We start from the raw sequence: 22,461 nt of genomic DNA on the forward strand, positions 1-22,461 counted from the left end.
TAAACGTTTTAAGAGCTGCTTGCTTTCATTTCATTCTTAAGGAATGCCTTCTTTGACATTATATCATATGTAAGCTGCTTAGAAAATTTTTTTTACATATGTCCTCAGTAACATATATAGAGTGAAGGAAAAGAAAACAAATTCAAGAATACCTCTGAACTTGTATACATTATGGGTCATATTAAACATTTTAAATTTGTACTGTATATTTCTAGAATTCAAACTTAGAATGGGAAAGGCAGTGCTCTAGCTTATTTCTCAAACCACTGCATTTCTCTGTTCTGAAATGTGCTGAACAGTGGGGCTGGGCCTCGGCTCTTTTCTCTGTGACCAAGGTTGCCTTCATTTTGAGGTCTCTGATTTAAATGCTGAGCACACGCTCACTCAGAAATAGTGTCGACTGGCTTTAATATGGCAGTTTGGGATTGAGTAGGTGCTAAACTCAAAGAGGACAAAAGCAGTGGCAATTTGGTGGAGCTGTGAGTTGGACCGCCTAGTGTTAATGAAATTATTAGAACTTTCACAAATACCTGCTCAATTTTGTTCTATGGTTAAAGATGCAACCAGAATGAAAGCAGATAATGAAGCCACTTACACTTTCCAGTAATTTCATATTAAACTTTATGCTCACGAGACGGGGCCAACCTTGGTATTCCCAAATTTAGAAGATCAGAACATGGATGAAGATATGAAATAGTTTTCATACAGCTAATTCCAGATGATCTGGAACTCTTTTCTAGCATAGCTTTCTTCTCAACTGGTCATTTTTCGGAAAAAGGGAGCCAGGCACCTGTGTTTCAGGCCTTATTAATCTCCCTATCCAAACATCACTACTACTGTACACAAGTATCTAAAAGGGTGTGTGCATCGCCTTCATTCAGCTTTATCAGCTTACCTCAGTTTATACATTTCCAGGCGAAGATTAGGAAATGAAAAGTTATGTATTTCCTTAAAAGGAAAACCTAGGAGAAATGACTAATGAAACCCGATGATGAGGTTGTCTGCTTTTAGGGAAAAAAGGACAAAGTCCAATTTTATTAAATTGCCTTAGGTGTTTCTTGTATTATGTTTGCAATGTCCTTAATTCAGAAACTGGTCCACTACAATTATTAGAAAAATAGGCATTTGCACTTTAAGTCAGTGCACTTGTTCCTGAAAAATCTTGTATTCTAGAAAATCGCATACTAAAAATAATGCTTATGGGAAAAACAGAGTTGGGGCAGACCCCTCGAGATCCATGCAACTCTGTAACTAAAGCACTAGCAAAAGTAAAACTTGGTACCTTGGGAGAGGGCAGCCCAGGGAGCAGGTGGGCAGTAGCTGGAGGAGAGATTTGCTCAGGGGAGATTGAAGCACACAAAACCAAAGTGGTGATGGACGTGAGGCTTTGAACTCAGGAGGGAGTGAAACCTGCAGAGAGCCATGCAAAGCTGGAGGAATGTCTCCTGGGGGGAGGGAAACTCATTGTGGGCACTTATTTCTCATTTTAACAGTCAACTGAGAAGGTTCCTTCTGCCTGTACAGCAGCCAGGCTGAGGCCTTGTTCCCCCCTGGTAGAGCAGACTGGACCAAGAAGCCAACTCATGGTGAGTTTTACCCATTGCCTTCTGGACCATTATCTGGCAATTTGTAATGTACAATGTTCTGGCATAATTTTGTTGCCCCAAAGTGGCAATATTTATCTCAGATAATATTGTTCATGTTTTAGGTAATGTGTGCAATCTCCTGATTTAAGATAAAAATAAGCTCCTTGGAGGAAAGGACTAAATTCTCATGTATATTCTCCCTCCATAGCACATAATACAATATCTTGAACACAGGAGACAAGCCAAAGATACCTGCAGACTGATTAAATCTCATGACTTAATCTTGTATAACTGTACTTTGATATGATAGAAAAATAAAAACTGAAAAATTAGGGTACAATAAAAAGCCAATGCCATTGCTTCCTAATATAAAGAAGGAACCACATTCTGTTCAGAATTTTACGTCTAAAACCAATTTATTTTAAATTAAAAACTTGACTCATAAGCCATAATTGATAAAAATGTTAGACACTAAATAAGAAATGTCTGCGACTGGGAAAATAGACATTTTAAGTAACACTTTGATTACAACATAATTCAGAAGTCTTAAAGCCTATAGTATTTTTCTTTTAGAAGTCATCTAAAAAATAAATCTCTTTCCCACTTAAAAAACTGTAGATCTACTAGTGTTTTAATTTTATATTCTATGAAGGCAGAAATTTTAAATATCACTAAATGTTTTAAATGGGAAGTAAAATTTGAAATCATTTTCTGTCCTCTAAAATAGCACAAAAATGTCAGTTTAAATTCTCTTTAAAGACTATTAGGATGACAAATTCCCAAATTTTGATGTTACACCTTTTGATTCATTTGTCAATGTTGACAAAAACGAGTCATTTAAGCAACAGATTTTTTTAACTCAACTAAAATGAATTAGTAAAAAAGTGATGCTAAGGTAGTTTTTTTTTTTCTTTAAAAAGTATATCTTCCTCTAGAAACCATCTTTTTGCAAATTTGTGTGGCTGTTTTATTCAAGATTAAATCTGCCTTTATCTCGAGAACTGTAACATCTGATGATACACTGTCACAATAAAAGTAGAAGAGATTCAGAAGGTCTAATAATATCAGATTTCCACCATGTCCCAGGTGGGGGAGAAACATGGGTATTGAAAAGAAATGCTCTTAACAAAATGAGGCTCTTTTTGAAGAATATAATTTTAATTATTCATATTCTCCATTTTATGCCTTTTTAACAAATGCCATTTATAAGTGGCAATTCAATCAAGTTTTCATAGCAATCTGTACAATTACTCTAGGAACTGATATTCCAACATTTAAAATTGATAATTTAAGAAAGACTATAATTAGTATAAAGCAGAAAATTCCCTTGAATGCTGTGGTCATATGTCACATCTTCAGAAAATAGGATATAAACATAAGAAGCTTTATAGTATAGACTTTTAAAATAGCATGGTCGTTTAGAGAAAATTTTTTCATAAATTATGGTATAATAATTTTGTGTATATTTTGAAATAGGTGATGGCTCTACATAGCCTTGTATGGAATACCTGAGTATGTTTAAGGGTGTTTGTGTGCGTATATACAGAAACACACAAATCTTGGTAAAATATGAATAAAATTCCAGTTACACTTAGGCCATTACCATATATTATGTATGCATGCTCATCCAGTCACTAGAAGTTTTGACTTTGATCTTATCTCATTCTTTTTCAATATATCTTTAAAATTTCAGATGGTATCTGACAGCATAGGAAGGATTTGTTCCCTAAAAATATTGTACACTACCATGTAAACTATAGCATATTAAGAATAAAATATAAGCTGGCACCTAAGTGTATACTCTTTATAGTTATTGGAAGTGTAGAAAAGTTATAGCAAAAGTGTGGACCATGCTTCCTTGTCTTTTAGACTTCAAATCCACCATGCTGAATGAATTTTTATAGGGCATATACTTGTTCATGACCTCTAGTGTTAAGAAATTCTGTCATGTTTGAAAACTAGTCCCTCGTCGAGCCTGTGTCCCTGTTAATAGCTGAAAGGTCAATGGAGCTGCTAAACAGTTTGTATTACTGTCAGGGTGGCCATGAAAACACCGCCTGCAGCAAGAGGACTTGGCAGCTGGGTCAACAGGCACTGTGGGGATTTATCAACCTAGGGAGGCCACTTGCATAAAACTTTGACTGATGAATTGGGACTAGACTGGCTTATTGGGCTAAACCTTCTCCATTATGCATGGCTTTCTTTAGGATGGCAGAGCTGCCTGCTGGCTCCCTGAGACATATGCAAAGGATAAACAGAACCAATTTCCTCTCATGAAGTGATTTTTGAGAAGAAAAAAAAAAAAAGCACACTCCAGCATCCAGTAGACTAAGGAGTAGGATGAAGATATTAAATAAACAAATAAATAAACAAAGAGCAGTAAGTGGGGTCATCACAGGAGGGGCAGGGAGGAGACAGGAGGGCAGTTTTTGATGTTGGTCACACAAGAGTCTGGGGACAGGACATTTCTGCAAGATGACCTCTGAAGCTGGGAATTTGCACTGTTAACTTATAGACCTCTTAAGGGAATGGGTTGTGTGACTTAGGGGATTAACAGATAAGCAACGTGTTAAAATAGAGTAAGACTGGGTACACAGGAATTAAATCGACATGTTTAAGGATGATTTTATTTTACGAATTCCTGGAGAAATAACCCTGGAAACATTTCCAGGTCAGAAAAGATCATTTAGTTTAAGTCTATCTGAAACAAAAATTAAAGAATCTTTTTCAATAGTGTGAAAATATTTGTGTTCTATAAAACTAAAGCTTGTAAAGTTCAAAACTCTGTTAGAATTCTTTCATCTCCATCCTTCAGGAGCGTTTGTGTGATTCTGAAAAGATTTAACAAAGAGCAAGCCTCTAAGACATGACTTTGATATTCGAAAACTAGGTACTCAGGGCTGTTTAAAACTCCGTGGACACCTTGACCCCAATTTTGAAACTAACACTACCTCAAAAGTTGAGAGATCACCTGAAAATAATTCTTGAATGCGTGGAATGAACACCAATGGTACTAAAGACTTGCATATGCTTTAAATACAATATTTACTTATCTTCACAGTGCTCTACAGAAATGAAGCAGAAGCAGAAGCAGAATGATTACCTGTACTTTACTGACAGGCGAAGGAGCACAGTATGGTGACACAATGCAGCATCCACACTAAGGAAGATTCAGAGACAAGACCGTGTGACGGCCTATGCTGCCAGGATAGACTTCCTCATCTTGACAGGCTTCAGATAGCTCTACTAAGTGAGACTGAAATGAGTGTCCAGCTCTTGTCCTCAATGCCTTGACATCTGCTGGCTGAAGGAGCATCCCAGACCAGGGCATGCAGAACCCAGTACTTGAGGCTTTGGGGGACCCAGCAAAGTGGCCCAGCAAGCTGAATGATTGACTGTACTGATTCGCCTAACTCCACTCTGCCATGAAACGAGACTCTTCCACTTCTGAAGGTATCCCTGTTCTAACAGGGAGGCAAAATTCCTCCCTTTTCTGCTTTTCCTTTAAAAACTCCTGAGTTCTAGTGAAGCCATAGAGAAAGCTGGTTGTATTCTCATAGAATTTTCTTTTTTTTTGATTGCAAACAATGACATTTGTTTTTTATAACAGGTTATCTTGCCATCCTTTTCTGAGAAGGATGCCCACCATAAATGATTTTAAACTTATGTAAATGATTATGTAACATATGGCCTGAGACCAGATTGCCCTTACAGACTGAGCTGGTAATGCTGGGACCTCGTCTGCCTTTGTCAAAATGACCAAAGAATATTACATATCGTTTCAAAACTCCCTCATTTTTCTTATATGTGAGTGTGTGTGTGTGTAGGAAAAAAAGAGAAAAAACATAAATCTTATGGTGTGTAGGAATGTAACTTCTATGATACATAATACAGAATATAAAAATTTTATGATTTGTAGTTATTCTCTTTTAGAGTCATGAGTCAACTGAATGTTTGAAATTCATTCTGAAGACATTATTCTAACAAGTCTGGGGCTCTTTCACAAGAATACAGTTAATCTAAGATTTTAATTTGAGTTAGGTTTTTTGATGTAACAAGAAATGTCTGTGTATTATTTTTTTTTCCGTTGATGAGGCTCTTTCTTCAATCTCTCTCTCAAACATTTTAGGAAAACAGTTGTGCTCTGAAGCAGACATCCTGAACACAGCTAGGTTAGTAATTAGCTCGTGTTTCCAAAATAATCCCGTTCACATATACTAAAAAGTGTCTGCTTATATAGAACTTCCACTCATCTGGGCAGAACTACTATAATAACAAACGTTGGCATCCAAATCGAAACAGCATGAGGCTTCCAACAAATGTTTATGAAAACATTTGTTTTCTTATACTCAGTTTAATTTTGAAATGTATGCCTGGGCCTGTGTACAAGGACTGTGTCTCTGGGACTCTGTTAATCCCCCCACCTTCTGAAAACCAAACACACATCTTAACCCTGGCCGCACGCATGACACGACTCACCAGAAACAGGCACCATAATGAGAAGTCAGGCCTTTCAGGTATGTCACTCTGAGACCACCCTACGAGAGGAGGCCCCATGATCACAAAGCCAAGGTCCCTTATGGCAGCCCTGGTAATTAGACACTAATAATGGACTGAAGGTGTAAAATTCACCTCAACTCACCACCAACAGACTAAACAATCCAGAGGAAGAGAGAAACATTTCTGTGAGAAGCAGTGAGAATTAATAACACGACCAGAAAGCTTGCAAAAGCACATCAACTTTGACAAATATAATGGAATAACAATGGCTATTTTGAAACTAATGGCAATAGATCTGAGTGAAATCATAGACCTCATTCTGAATCGTTCAATGCTATTTTATGAATTAACACTGGTTTGATTTTTGTTCTTAATATTGCCACCTTCAACAATCACCGAAGTGTCTGATATTTTGTTTTTCATTCATTACTTTGCTTCTCACAGAAGAACACTGGTTTCACACTCAAGGAAGAAAAGAACCCTTACAGTGTGTAGATGGGTACTTCTCTTACTGTGAAAGAAAATGTGGACTGTTAAATAGAGAAGGAAAACTGTCATTATCACTGTGTGATAAGTGGGTGTATGTGATGCCTTCTATCACAGAGAGACCATTTTTGGTCTCTTCTGGTTCTGCAGCACCAATGTCAACCTATATTTTTCTCAGGACAGATAGTGTTTTAGGGTATGGAAAAAGGACAAAAATCTCCATTTGTTAGTCAGTGAATTTTTCAGAAAAACATACACCATTTATAACCTACAAATATTTTTAAAGTGGAATTAAATGAATGCTCTTAGTAAACTTTTCAGATTATTGGAATTTTTTCTCCTAAAAGGGACTTGAAGTTTGGGAACTTAAATTTGCAAATGGGCTCATGAAGCTAAGTTAGCATAGAAAGAATTAGAACTTCACAGCACAGCGAAGCTAGGGTCTGACCACTACTGGCATTCCACAGTAGTCGTATTTGTGAGGATACTGAAGTCCTATAATAATTGTTTCTAAAATTATGGCTAATATCTATTTGACAGTATATAATTTTAGCGGCTTCTGAGAGTTCTGATTTTATCCATGAAGTTAACAACTGACTAATGATGACTCAAGATAATTTGAAAGTTGTGTGTGTGTTGAAGTTGGGTGGGTGGGTAGAGAAGAGCAGGAGAGGGATAATTATATTCTCTAAAGGATTAAAACATTCACATCTTCCTTTTGCTGAAATAAATAACAAAATATTTCTTCAGTTTTCATTTGTTTAGTCACAGAAGCTGTGAGCATCCAGTTATAAAATGAGGCTCCAATGTTGAGCTGCCGAAATAACTTATCCCGATTACCTAACAAAAGTTGTACTAAGCATACTAAGGTCTGCCAGAATGTTCCTGGTTTTCTCGAAAGGGAAGGAGGGTTTATTGCTTCCAACAAGAGAGCGGAAGCCGCTGCCTCATACATCAGGCTCCTCCTCGGACATTTAAGTGAGGACGCTGATTCCACAAATATAATGCTGCTTTCAGATGACAACAAAGATGCCATGAACGTGATCGAAATAAGGCCTTTAAAGTTCAGGGTGTTCAAGTCTAGGCCTCAGAGACTGGAACTGAGGGTCTCTCAGGAGAGCACTTAGCAGATGGACAGGGTGGAAATGTTCATCTTTGTTGAGGGCTAATTGCAATTCCATCACTAATTTGAATGCACTGGAATAACTAAGAGAATATTACTTGACTTAACGGAATATTAAAAAAAACTCACCTTTTGGGATCTACAATTTTGTAGAGTTTTCCATTGTGAGTCTGGGTCATACTTTTACTACTTGATAGGATGTAAACTTCACCTATGAAGAGAGAAATACAATGTTAATTCGCAGTATTACAAAGTCTTACCTTCTTTTGCCTAGCAGATTATTATATATATATAATATGTATGTATGTGTATGTAGGTATGTGTATATATATACATATATTATATATTCATACATCCACAGAAGATCACTTGCCTGAGTGCATGCAAATTCTGGTCACTTCTCCCCACATCTCACTATTACTCCAGTGCGAGCAGATATTAATCTCTCACCTGGAAGATGGCAACAGCCTCCTAACTGATCTCCCTGCTTCTACTCTTATTCTTCTATGTTTATTCTCAACATACCAGCCACAGGGATTCCTTAAAAGGCAAGTTAGATCATATAAATTGGATCACACTCCTCTGTTTCAATACCCTCCAATGGCACCTAATCTCTCTCCCAGCAAAGGTAAGTCCTGACAGTGGCCGACAATGTTCCCCCTTACTGCTCTGACCCCATCTGCAATGTTTCTAGCCTCACCTCCTGACTTTGGACATGCAAGGCAGGTTCCTGTCCCAGCCTCCTGTCTCAGGCCCTTGGTGTCCCAGGCTCCTCCCGCCTCAGCGTCTGTCCCAGGTCCTATCTCAGGCTCCTGTCAGTAGACCACCACTAGATGCATTGTTCCCCTTTCAGGTCTGTGCTTAGATATCATCTTTCTTGACTGTTCTATTTAAAAGTACACTTGTCCCAACTCCTAGCCATCTCTATCCCTCTTTACAACTAGATTTTTCCTCCTAAGCACTTATTACCAACTAATGTACTATATATATATTTTTTTCTTTTTTTTTTTTTTGCAGTATGCGGGCCTCTCACTGTTGTGGCCTCTCCCGTTGTGGAGCACAGGCTCTGGATGCGCAGGCTCAGTGGCCATGGCTCACGGGCCCAGCCGCTCCATGGCATGTGCGATCCTCCTGGACCAGGGCATGATCCCGTGTCCCCTGCATTGGCAGGCGGACTCTCAACCACTGTGCCACCAGGGAAGCCCTACAATATATTTTTAAAAAATTATTTTTATTGTCCTCCTTTAGGATGTAAATTTCATGAAAACAGTTTAGATTGTTACCTCTTTATCTGCTCCTGTATCCCCAACTCCTAGAGCAGAGCTTTGCACAGAATAGGTACTCAATAAATAGTTGTAGAATGAGTGTGGAATGGCAAGTTTTATCTTGATTTATTCCACCCAAGATTCAAAGGTTTGGTTACCAAGTTGTTACTGTTAATTGATAATTTGAGGCCAGATGGCATTGGGTACTCCTTTTTAATATTTAGCTTTTTAAACAAAATATATTAAAATAAATAGCTGGGGGGAGAGAGAGAGAGAGACCCTTGTGCTCAATCCCAGCTCCATGTCTCTGATTCCTGATGCCAGGCTGTATTCCTGAAAATGAACTACAACAGGAGGAGTACCCTCTTAGGAGAGAACCGCTCTCGTTTATTACCACTCCTTCCATATAATTCAATATATAGAACTGATCACATGAATAGGGCATTAGAAGCTGTATTTATGATTATATGTTTATAAGGCTTTAACCTTTATATTTGGTTCTTATTCATGAAATAGGTCTTGATTTAGTCTATATTTCTCTTTTCTACTTTATTATTGTGTATTAAGCACACCCTACTGCTTTCTCACTTCTGGGAAGGATGTTATGGGATTTACATTAAAAACACAGACACAACAGAAAAAATAAAAATGACGTTAAAAGGCAAAGGAATGTAAGTTAAAAATATCATATTTATTTCAAGTACTTTATGGAGTTTACCGCATTTAGTCCTTACAACAAACCCATCCTAGTTTTATAGTTAAACACACACACACACGTAGAAAAAATACTCTCAACACTTTTTGTTTCAAAAAATGAAAGCTCTAACTCACTTTCTTATATGGCTCTTAATTAAAAACCAAAGAGTTTTGCATTAAAGAGTGAAAGTATATTTATTTTTAATTATGAAATATACACTATGTTGTGGCTTTTGGACAGTAAGAACTGTATATGCTTCATTTCTTGGTTCTCCTCCCAACACTGTATTAAGTGTGGACAGATATTTGGATATTTTAATGGGGGTGATGCTAATAGCATGAATGATGGTGAGTCACTGGCAGTAAGGTCTGGGGAAATCAAAATGATTCATCAAAATGATTCTAAATACTCATCTCTAACTCTGCCACAAACAATGTGACCCTAATTTATATTTTAAAATCAGAGTTTGCCAATGACGTTTAAATTACAATTACAGAAGATTTAAGCTAGAAAAGGTATCCTTCTGGTTCATTTGAATGGGGTAGGACAATTTCAAGGGAAAATTAAATGCAAGATGCTTTCAATGCTAGAACAAGAAAAAGATAGATTGGACTTCTCTTCTTTGAATCCTTATATTCCTGCGGCTTTGAAATCTGTGTGCTGTGTTTCAGGAAACTTGTCTGAGTCCCTTGGTAACCTAAGTGAATGGCATGGATGTATTTCTGAAGAATTCTCTGTTTGATGTAGGAAAACCAAATCTGCGTGTTTAGAGTAAATAATTCTGATTTAGGGACTTCCCTGGTGGCGCAGTTGTTAAGAATCTGCCTGCCAGTGCAGGGGACACGAGTTCGAGCCCTGGTCCAGGAATATCCCACATGCCGCGGAGCTACTAAGCCTGTGCACCATAACTACTGAGCCTGCGCTCTAGAGCCCGCAAGCCACAACTACTGAGCCTGCGAGCCTAGAGCCCACGCTCTGCAACAGGAGAAGCCACCGCAATGAGAAGCCTGCACACCGCAATGAAGAGTAGCCCCTGCTCGCCACAACTAGAGAAAGCCCGCATGCAGTAACAAAGACCCAACACAGCCAAAAATATAAATAAATAAATAAATTTATTTAAAAAGTTAAAAAAATATTAATAATTCTGATATAGATAGAAGCACAACTTTTCTTAATATCTAGAAATTTATCCCCAAGGCTAAAGGAGCATGGTAGCCATAGTTTGTTTAGATATTATTCTTTAAAGGGAATCATTATGAAAACTACATTTATCTCTGAAATTTAAAATTGGTAGCATTTCACCCTTTGATTGGTAACATTCCAATATCAACTTCTTTTTGCTTGTTAAGCTGCATACATTTTGATAACATACCAACAAATAAATTGTATGTTATCCTGGAGATTATCAATGAGAAGATAATTTCCATTCTGTTGGAAAGCAGATCTACAAAGTCAGATTATCTTGCACAAATTTCATGCCTCAATGGGCAAAACAATAAGGGATAAAGTGAGATTCAGGGGCTTCCCTGGTGGCACAGTGGTTGAGAGTCCGCCTGCCGATGCAGGGGACACGGGTTCGTGGCCTGGTCCGGGAGGATCCCACATGCCGCGGAGCAGTTGGGCCCGTGAGCCATGGCCGCTGGGCCTGTGCATCCGGAGCCTGTGCTCCGCAACGGGAGAGGCCACAGCAGTGAGAGGCCCGCGTACCACAAAAAAAAAAAAAAAAAAAAAAAAAAAAAAAGTGAGATTCAGATTACAACAAATTTTAATTTATTCCAAGAGACATGGATAAGTGCAAAGGTTCAGATAGAGAATATAAACAAATGACTTAGCTGCATCAAAAATATCAGTAGACATTTAAAATTTTCTCTGTCTTCAAGACTCAAAAATTCTCTTTTGTTCCTGACTCCCATTTTTCTGCTTTATTACTTTCATATTTCTGGGGGGGAGGAATATGATTTAAAGACCCCCAGAGAAATTTTATTGGAAGAGAATACTGAATTGGTCATCTTTGCTGTAGGTTACATTTCCAACAAATGGAGGATGAGATTGTTATACTTATTTTTCAGAGCAGAACAGAGCCTCTTGGGCAAAGATTGAGAATGAAACAACAGAAATAGTTTGTACAGTACCTAATTCGTCTTCTCCAAATCCCAAAATGTGACCTGAAAAGTAACCTCTACAGGAACCACCGTTGCCAAGACAGAGTGGTTTTTCTTGCCATTGCTTGGTCACAGGACTTTGCTGGAGGGTTAAGAAATTCCTACAACAAAACATACCAGAAACCTACGATGAAAATATGCTTTTGCCTAAAAAACACAATAAAATGTTTAAAATAAAACTCATAATAAATAATTGTTGTGCCACAGACCTGGCTTCTAAAAGGAAAAGTAATATAGCCCATAATGTGTGTGAATATGCCGAAATTCCCATGTGAAGAGAAAGTACTTAAGATGATATTTTGTTTGGAGATGGGGTCCTAAAAGTACCTGAGTCTGAGAAAAGCCCTCCCCTTCATCCAGAGAATGATACTTCCTCTCCAGGACTAGATTCCATGCTGTGCTATTAATCAGAGAGAGGGATGGGGGAAGATCATGGGGTCAGTACTCTTTTTTAGTTCCTTTCAGCGACCAAGCATATCAGCTCTGCCATATGCCTGAATGCCAGTGACTTGGGGAACAAGATTCTTATTTTGGGTTTCATCACAGAGTTTCTTATAATTATCCACAATGTGACCTCTAAACTTTAGGCTAAAATTTAATTTTGTAGCATTCCTATGAATAGAGACAAATTAAGGTCTGTTGCCAGAAGTCCCAAAAGTTTGGCAAAAGCAAAACTTCTTAGCCTTCCAGATAATTTTTAAAATATTTATACAACTCACGTAAAACCACAGTTTTCAATTTACTCATGATCATGGTAAGTTTATGTTAAGGATGAAGGGAAGACTCTAAATAATATGAAATGTCTATCTGAAGACCTCTCTGCTCTTAAAAATTATTTTATGAATTTGATCAAGTATGTTTAAAAAGCATCTTTTAGGAAGTTCTTGAATTATCCCACCAAACATGGTGGAACTAAAAGTAAATAATAATATTTATGTGTGTCCCACACCTGATTTCCAAAGGGAGGCAATCATTTGAATATTTTATGATGGTTTGCCCAATAATAAATGGATATGTCATTTGATCTGTCAAACTGTGGTATCAGGAAACCTACCCATTACGATCTCCAAACACGTAGCTTCCATAGAGTCTTTCCGACTGGCAGCCTCGGTAAACAAACCCACCAACCAAAGGACCATTACTGAATGGCTTGAATTCTAAAAGTGATGGCTCACTTTCTGGAAATAAAAAAACATAACATTAGATCAAATGAAATGTATTTTCATAAAGGAAAGGTAATGTAGGCCACACCACAATTATTACAGTAATTTAACTCTGAAATGTGTTCCATGATGTATAAGATGGATCCTTGTTGTAGATATTTAGTGAAAATAATTACCCCTTTTGCTTAAATATAATGTAATTAAATATAATGTAAAGGGCTTCCACGCATAGCGGAATGAAATAAAAATGCTCTGCAAATGCTTGTTGTTATTATAACTGCCAAGACGTATAAAATTTTCAATGACATTAGAATCTGGATATTTTGCAAAATCATGGACTTTAGAACTAAAATACTTAAAAAAATACTTAATTTTTTTAATATTGAATTTTTTGTAGAAATGCTTTTGCATATGCCTACTAAACTGAGCCAGACCTCTCAAATTTTATAAAATGTATAAATGTTCAAGCTTTAAAGAAAATAAAGGTATGGTACATAAAAGGTCTTCAAAACCACATTTGTTGCATATTTTAAAACACTGTCACTTAGTCCAGTAATATCTTCATTTAAAATGTTTTAAGAGTTTTTTTTATAGAGTCATGTGGTTAGCAAAGTCTATTTCAGTCATTCCTTCAGAATTACATGTGGATAGACATGTATCTCAGTCTTTCCAGGCATGTTATTATGTACTTGAATACAGGGATGCCAGTTGCAATGGAAAAGATAAAGTCAGCTGCAAATTAATCTGAAAATTGCTTATTATGTACTTAAATAAGTCACTATCAACAGGAAGTATTTTAGGTAAAAGCTTCTGTGGAAAGACAGTAATTCTAAAGTCCTCCCCCCTCCCCATGTGATTATGGTGAATACGATATTATAAAAAGTAGAACAGATATGTTTTAAAAAAACAGGATACTGAGAGGCAGCGTAACTGAAAGACTAAGGTCATGAACTCTGGAGTCAGGTTCAAATCCAGATCCTGTCACTTTACGTTGTGTGACAGTCAACCTTTCTGTGTCTCAGTTCCCCCATTTGTACAATGTGGCCAATAAGAGTGCCTACCACATAGGGTTTCTCTGTAAATGAAATGACTGAAGTTTGCAAAGTGCTTACTGCAGGAGCTGGTAGGTAGTAAGCGTTGTGGATGTGGCTATTTGGGTTTTTTTTCCTGATTTATCGAGGTACAGTTAACAAATAAAATTATATATGTATGTGCATATATATATGTGTGTGTGTATATATATATACACATTGTAAAAGGATTCTGTGGCTGTGTGTTTAATACATAAATGTAAGGCCATCAATATTATAACCAGTTTCAGCTGAACCCCAATTAATGTGATTGCAGAAATTAATCTACAAATATAACCAAAATTCCCACAAGCTAGTGACTCATTAGATTTTTTTTCTAACCACATTATTCTTTGGTTTGGCTTTTATAAGATGCACACACACATACATGAATACCTGAAAAAAAATAAAGTAAAATAACTGAATACCACATGAACCAACACAGCTGCTTCATTCCTGGTACTAAGTAAATAACCATATTGAATGAATAAATAGAAGAAGCAATCAATTTAATAATCTTCATCTACTATATTCCCTGAATCATAATCATATTTGATACGTTGTTTCCTCTAAAAGGAGCATATACAAAAACACTGAAAAATATTAACTTTATATTTTAATATGTATCTCTAAATACTCTAGTAATCATGCTATTAAGAATAAGATCTAAACATTCCATCTTCATGACTTGGGTAAATAAGTCATGTTTTTATAAGTCTATTACTTTGTTTTCTCTAAAATAAACACCTTTAAAAAATACATTCTTATTTGAAACACTTATAACTTTCCTAATTGCTGAGACTCGTATGTTGGGTATTGAGAAATTTCTTACCTTTAGCACTTGTTTTTTTCCTCTGTATATAAGACATTAAGACAAGTTCTCCCTTATATATTAAATAAATAGAAGGTATTCATCTCGATTCTCAGATGAGCAAAATATAAACTGCTAACTTTTGAAGGTCCATTAAATTTTTGGACCTACAGAGCACCATTCAATCCATGGGAAAGGTAATTACCCACATGGAACCCCTAGAGCTTGTAAGAGTCACTGGACCTTTAAAAAGTGAGCAATTGACGCCCTCATCATGGTTAGGTCAGTATTTTGATGCTTTCCCAAATGCTCATTTTGCAGAAATCCTTTTCTCTTCAATTAATATATTAAAATAAAACAAAGCCCAAACTAAAGCCAAATCAACAAATTATGCTCTACTTACCATAATCTTTTCCCTTAATTATCTGTAGGATTCTGGCTGATGATCTGTTCTTTCCATTGGAGTCTGAGCAAAGTATTGTTAAGTTGATGTTTATGTCAGTGGGGTGTCGATCCACAGCACATCTGTGACAAAATGGGGGTGATACCCATGAATTCCAACCGGGGTATCTTCTAAGCTCAGACCAGAGATTCCTGACATAGGAATCCTTTGTGGGCTGGCAAGGATCCTATGGGCGATTTAGTTTGGAACCTCTAAAAACCACCGAAGGAAACATCCTGTTTGCTGACTCTGCTGAAGTTTAATGATCTCTGGAGTATATTTCTTAATTTCTCTTGGTATCTACCTCCATTATGAATGTGCACACTGACTCAGAACATTTGTGAGTCTGTTGTTAAGGAATAGCACATGTGTAATACACTGGTAGAGTATAAGAGTAAGAATGGGGGCACCATCAATTCACATCTGCAACACGTGCTACAGAACACTTGGTCCCCAACTTAATGATGACTCAGCTTTATGATGCTGTGGAAGCAGTACACATTCAGTAGAAACCATACTTCCAATTGTGAATTTTCATCTTTTCCTGGGCTAATGACGTGGTACCATACTCTCTCGTGATGCTGGGCAGTGGCAGCTGCAGCTCCCGGTCAGCCACTCCATCACGAGGGGAAACAACGATACACTGACACCGATTCCACATCCCTGCAACCATTCTGCTTTCCACTTTCAGTACAGTACTCAATAAATGACATGAGATATTCAACATCCAATAGGCTCTGTGTTAGAAGATTGTGCCCAACTGTAGGCCGGTGTGAGTGTTCTGAGCACGTTTAAGGTGGGCTAGACTAAGCTATGAGGCTCGGTAGGTGAGGACCATTAAGTGCATTTTCGACTTAACGGTATTTTCAACTGATAATGGCTTCATCGGGACTTAACCCCATCATAAGTCACGGATAACCTGTAATAGTTATAGTACTGGTTTTGTGTTTCTTACATAGAATCACTACGTTCTAAAGTGCGGGCTGCTCTAATGAAGGAAAGCATGCACTCCAATTCAAGGAATAAAATAAAGCTGATCCCCACAACCACTGAGGTCTTTCATGTGGACTCTGACTTTGTGTTCACGCCCCCAATCTGGGGCCAGAATATTTCTGTGACTTAAGCCACTGACTGTAAAGTCCATGGGAACAGGAACCACTCCGACCTCTTTATCACTGTATTTCTACTCCTCAGTTCAAACCCAGGAATATAAGAGGGGCTCAATATGTGTTGAATGTTTAAGTCAATGAGTGACTAGGTATGGGGAGTTTGGGTTGGGGGAAGAATGAAGTTGGATAACATTTTTGAAGTTCTCACAAATTTGGAAAACAGTCTTGCACTGTTTTTAGGTTTCCCAAGCTTGGCATTATTGACATTTGGGGCCAGATATTTCTCTCTTTTGTGGGGGAAGAGGGGTTTGTTCTGAGCACTACAGGATATTTAGCGGCATCTCTGACCTCCATACACTCGATGGCAGTAACACGATCTCCTCCTTCCAATTTGTGAAAACCAAAAATGCTTCTAGATATTGCCAACTGTCCTCTGGGGGCAAAATCATCCCTTTGAGAATCATTGTTTTAGGCCAATAAAATACACTAATGACAAAAACAAATTCATTGGGGCTATTAAATAAATTACAAAATTAAAATGAAAATCTGAGAGTAGATTCTGGAGCTTAAGAGACAGAAGAGTCACATGCAGCAATTATTTAAGCAACAACAACAGTGAAACAAAACCTGTTGGCTCCAAATGATCCTATTCATGGTAGCCTGACCTGCCAAAGGTGGGTTAGTGGTTCTGTGGCCGCAGTCACTTTCTTGTCCTCATTAATTCAAAGATTCGCAGAATACAACGTCTGGCAGGGATCCTGACACAGACCTGCTGTGACTTAAGGTGGAACCAAGTCCATACAGGGTGAGAAGTTTTTCCTGTACTGCTTTTTTTTTTTTTTTGTGGTATGCGGGCCTCTCACTGCTGTGGCCTCTCCCGTTGCGGAGCACAGGCTCCGGACGCGCAGGCTCAGCGGCCATGGCTCACGGGCCCAGCTGCTCCGCGGCATGTGGGATCTTCCCGGACCGGGGCACGAACCCGTGTCCCCTGCATCGGCAGGCGGACTCTCAACCACTGCGCCACCAGGGAAGCCCCTGTACTGCTTTTCTTTTGAAAATGGAGAAACTCTGACCAAAAAAGCTTTGTGTTTCTAACAAAGAAAGAGCAAACAGACCTTTGGCCAGGTCTCCCAAAGGTGGACTTGCTGGAGACCATGAGGTCTAGCTCTGACTGAATATCAAATCCACCAAGAACCACTTGGCCTTTTTAAGCTTTAGTCTCATATAAAAAAAGAGCGCAGACAGTGAAACTTCTCAGTATGATACTATAAGGGTGGATCCATGTCATTATACATGTGTCCAAACCCATAGGATGTACAACCCTAGGAGGGAACCCTATGTAAACTATGGTCTTTGAGTGGTAATGATGTGTCAGTGTAGGGTCATCAATTGTAACAAATGGTCCACTTGGGTGGGGGAGGTTATGTATGTGAGGAGGCAGGGAAATCTCTGTGCTTTCTGCTCCATTTTGCTGTGAACTGAAAACTGATCTAAAGATTCAAGTCTTTAAAAAAAGGCAGGGGGAGGTTCCTGATGCCAGCTACCTCAGAGTGGTGGCTGACAGTTATCAATCAGATGATGGGCACATGATACGTGGTTTGCTACTCTGCGCCAAGGTGCTTAATAAGAGCCAGCTTTACTTTTAGCCAATAATGATTTTAGTTTCCTCTCTGCTTTATTAAATCCTCCTTTGCTTGAAATACTCTTGGAGGGAGGCAGACCGTTCAGCCCTCTATCACGGGAAGAGGTAAGACTCCACAGCACAGGCATCCTGCCGCACGTAAGGGCTGTAAGGCACCTCGCCCTGTGTTTTCACACTGAGGGTCCGGACCCCCCGGGAAGGTTACATGAAGGCTCCAGTGGGATTGTGGTGACTCAGGCTGCTTGACTTCAAAGTGCTGCTTTGTGGTGGTATCTGCCGGTTCTGAGCTCTAGGAATGGAATGTGACAGTTTCATCCACTTCCTGAACCCACCTTAAGTAGTCCCTGTCGCCCAGATTTTAAGATCTGCTGAGATGCCAAAAAGGAAATGAACTGTAGACTTGGACTTTGATGGAAGGGAGATGAAGAGCAGGAGGGATTATAAAAAGAAAAAGTTCGAGAAATACTCACCTTGCATGTAGTGCACACTCAATAAATATTAAATAGCGAAAATAACTAGTAAATGAATAAATGTGGCCAGATACCCCTTAGTATGAATAACAGACCACAGATTAGATAAAGCTTTCATCATAGAATTGCTATATTACAATTCTTAGCATTTTTCAAGTATACCCCAAATGTCTCATTCTACATTCTTCTTAGCGGTCCTTTCTTTATGGCTCATTGTAGTAAACAGTCAGTCTGAATTCCTTCAGTATTTGTAATTTCTTTCAAATAAAAAAATGTTAACATGTAGCTCAATTCCTTCCAAATGACACCGTGTCATCATCGGTTAAGTGAAGCTATGATAATAAGAACCATAATTTATTTAAAATCCATCACGTGTGTCAGATACTCTATTGGATTCTTCACGTATAGATCTGTATTTAATCATTACAGCATCCTTGCAAGGTGGCTATTACCATCCTCATTTAATGTATTTATAAGGAAATTAACATTTAGAGCGGTTTAAGGAGACCAAGTTTATCATCTGAATAATATTGTCTGAATTGCTCAGATTAAAGTCTTCATCATGACACCTGTCCACCAGTGTTTATCCAATAATAACTCTCCAAAATGTTAAGGCGATATTTCTCTGTGAAGTTGTCCTCTGCCTTGTCTAATCTGCCTTCTCCATCTGCTTCACACATTAATAGAAGAAAGAGGGCAAAATACTGGGTAAGATAATGAACCGGTGTAATTTTAGAGGCATAACCTTGGATACCACTCTTGGGTGCTCCGCGCCCGGAAACCCTCTTTCTTTCCCCACTTTGTGAATCCCGGCCCTGCTGTAGGGCAGGAGAGAGGACGGGCTTGTGTTCTCACCTGCCTGGATCGTGGAGGCCGTGGGCAAACACCTCCGGGGGCTGGTTGGTGCTGTTGAAGTGCGGGTTGCTCTTGGGTATGGAATAAGGCACGTGGCACATGGCAGTATCCACGTCCAGACGGAGCACGGAACCTGTGAAGTCGCTGAGGAATCGGAGGACAACGTAAGTGCTTTCCGTTTTTGTTACGTATTGCGTCTGCACTCAGTGCTGGGAAGTTGCCCTACGGCTACAAAACCACCCCCCGCCCCCCATTTGACACAAAATTATTAAAGTTCCAAATTCCATATCGTGGGAAATGAAACCAGGGGCAGTTTGCCTTCAGACACGTGGCAGCACCGGAACAGCTCGACGGTGGCTGAAGCCTGCAGCATTGGTGGCGCGCTGCTTTTGGCATCCGTCCTCTAAAATGATTTTTTTTTTTTTTTTTTTTTGCCAAACCACATATTTAACTTCCCCCAGGAAGCTCCGCTGGACAATGTTGGTCCATTAGGTAGAGTGTCGAAGGCAGCAGGGATGTGCAGGGCAACTATTGCACAAACCCCACAGCAGGATCTCGTTTCAGGACATCTCAGTAGAGCGACTTTCAAAAATATTATAACAGCATATTTATTTGAATTCCTCTTCTTTTTTTTTTTTTTTTTTTTTTTTTTTTATGTGTTACGCAGGCCTCTCACTGTTGTGGCCTCTCCCGTTGCGGAGCACAGGCTCTGGACGCGCAGGCTCAGCGGCCATGGCTCACGAGCCCAGCCGCTCCGTGGCATGTGGGATTTTCCCGGGGCACGAACCCGTGTCCCCTGCATCGGCAGGTGGACTCTCAACCACTGTGCCACCAGGGAAGCCCCCTCTCCATGTTTTAAATGCAGATGCTGATAATAAAATTTGAATATTTAACCGAGGTGATATAATTCAAAGACATAAGTGATATAACTCACTGAAAACATTTTACCATCAGGGGCATCTGTTTCTTTGTTTTATTTTTTTACCTTAACCCATCCATTTCTTCCATATCATCCAGAGTGATCATCCCATCACCGAGGATGATGTACAGAAAGCTGTCAGGACCGAAGAGCAGCTGTCCTCCCAGATGCTTTCTGTGGAGTTCTGCGACTTCAAGAAATACTCTGGCTGTTCTCAAATCCACTTGATGGGGATTTTTTCTAGGTGGTGGGGAGGAAACAAACCATGATTGGGAAAGATGTAAGGTGAACCCACAGAAAGTAAATAGGGCACAAAGGGGGAAGCAAACACGTGGCATGTAAATAAGCAAACATACTGAAACTGTAGCCAATAAAAATTACTGAAAAATGACGTTAGTCTCTAGGCTTCCGAAGTGGCATTTAAGTTGAAAGAGAATTGTGGAAAAGTGCCAAAGCTACCATTTTTTGCAATTTTCCTTAAAGACACACACAGGATTTTAAGCCAGATGGAGATTGGGGTTTAATGATTGCCACCTGATGGTTAATTATTTGTAACTTCTAAACAAAAAATTATAAAGAGATAATGAGAAAATAAGATTAAATGTCTTTTAGTGGTACCTGGATACTGTGTATTCCACAACTCTGAGAATATGGTCATGAGGCCCCATAGCCCACCGTTCTTGGTTGGTGGTATAAGACACATAGAGCTTTCCATTTTTCTTGTAATTGGGATGGAATGCAAGGCTTAGCAGTCCTCTTTCATCTCCTCCCTGCAGTCAAATGAAAAACACAAAGAATTGTGAAGTTAATTATGTTCTTTATTGTGTTTCAACTGGAACCCCCAAAAGAGTCTCTTTCTTTCTCCTGGATAATCTTTGCCCAAACTCTTTTCTTTTCTTCCTTGCTTACTGCACAAAAAGGATTATAAAACATTTCACTTTGCGGAACTCTTTAAGGGTTAGAACAAGACAATTGTCTTGTGTGGTTATCTATACGCAGGACCCTTACACCACTTTTGTCAAGTGATTTGTGTATGTAATCTGGGGAAGCTAGGAAGACAAGTTTAAGTGCTGTGAAGAATTCTTTGCTGGGTTACTAGGTTGCTTGTAGTTCACAGAAGACAAATAAAAAGGTTCATAATCAGCAGTGACTTCTAATCCAAGTCTCCAAAACCTAAAACACAGTGTGGGCTGCCAACTCCCACTGTCTTGGCAATCTGTTTAGAAAACAGTTAAATTGCTTGTGTAATATGTAAACCTTTGTTTTACCCTGGAGGCATCTACATCAGTTGTCACAACCGTGGTGGTCTGTTCATCATAGCTAGGTAATAAGCAGCCTTGGCCTCTCTACATCGAAATGAGGTATTTTTACATATATCCCTTTGCTGCCTAGAGTTTTTTTCCTTATAGAAAAATGGAGAAATGAAAGGAGAGCTAAAAGCCAGGGCTGGGATGGGGGTGGGAGAAATCCTAGAGAGGAAAGGAGACACTAGGAAATAAAAGAAAAATCCCAAACAACCTTCTTTTGTTATTGTATGAATGTCAAGAATTGTATACATTAGGCATGCCAAATGCTGTAACAATTAAAACATCATCGTGTGCTTAAATAGAAAGGCATTTTATCTTTATTTTCTGCTAATTCAGCTCGATGAAACTCAATATGGTCTTAGCATTTGTTTTATCCCACAAGTAGTCTAGGAATTTCTATAATGAAATCAAAGTATCTAAAATTATCTAGATCAGAGACTTCAAGTTCAGATTCTGGTGAGCCAGGGAGCACTTCCTCTGTACTCTGCTGAGTTATGCACAACGGCAAAAAACGTGGCAGAAATTGAATGTTGCGAATGCCGTTAGGACATCACCTTATACACGCTGTTTCATTCAACAGCACAACATTCTTATGGCAAAAAGCTGTAAGTTACTCCTTAGAAGTGTTAGAGGGAAAAAAGTCTCTAATGCTGCCATTTCTTCACAAGGCTGTGCTCAATCATGGAAGCGCTCTCTGCCTCTGTCCCCCAGGATAGCATGTGTTACTAACAAAGCACAGAACTGTTTGTAGTTTGTGTGCTCCAAGGATTTGTGAATTTAAAGCTTTAGGCATAAAAGTTCACTTTTAATAAACACCGTTTGTTTTATTTCCCAGATTAGAGAAAAACTGCTTT

The 22,461-nt window shown here is 38.7% G+C and overlaps 1 protein-coding gene across 3 annotated transcripts in view; it reads right to left on the reverse strand.

The window, feature by feature from the left end:
• The window catches only part of HHIP (hedgehog interacting protein), a 96,383-nt gene that overhangs the window by 17,117 nt on the left and 56,805 nt on the right, over nt 1-22,461 (reverse strand). For all 3 annotated transcript variants that reach the window (XM_082611630.1, XM_082611629.1, XM_082611628.1), the window contains exons 5-11: nt 20,919-21,070; nt 20,367-20,540; nt 19,382-19,525; nt 15,267-15,388; nt 12,874-12,997; nt 11,790-11,920; nt 7,825-7,906 (exon numbers count right to left, since the gene is read on the reverse strand). In XM_082611630.1, the coding sequence (XP_082467756.1) occupies nt 7,825-7,906; nt 11,790-11,920; nt 12,874-12,997; nt 15,267-15,388; nt 19,382-19,525; nt 20,367-20,540; nt 20,919-21,070 (929 nt within the window). The remainder of the gene's footprint in view (nt 1-7,824; nt 7,907-11,789; nt 11,921-12,873; nt 12,998-15,266; nt 15,389-19,381; nt 19,526-20,366; nt 20,541-20,918; nt 21,071-22,461) is intronic.

This window comes from Mesoplodon mirus (genome assembly GCF_964341445.2).
Source record: "Mesoplodon mirus genome assembly, chromosome: 2".
In the NCBI taxonomy this organism is placed as follows: domain Eukaryota; kingdom Metazoa; phylum Chordata; class Mammalia; order Artiodactyla; family Ziphiidae; genus Mesoplodon; species Mesoplodon mirus.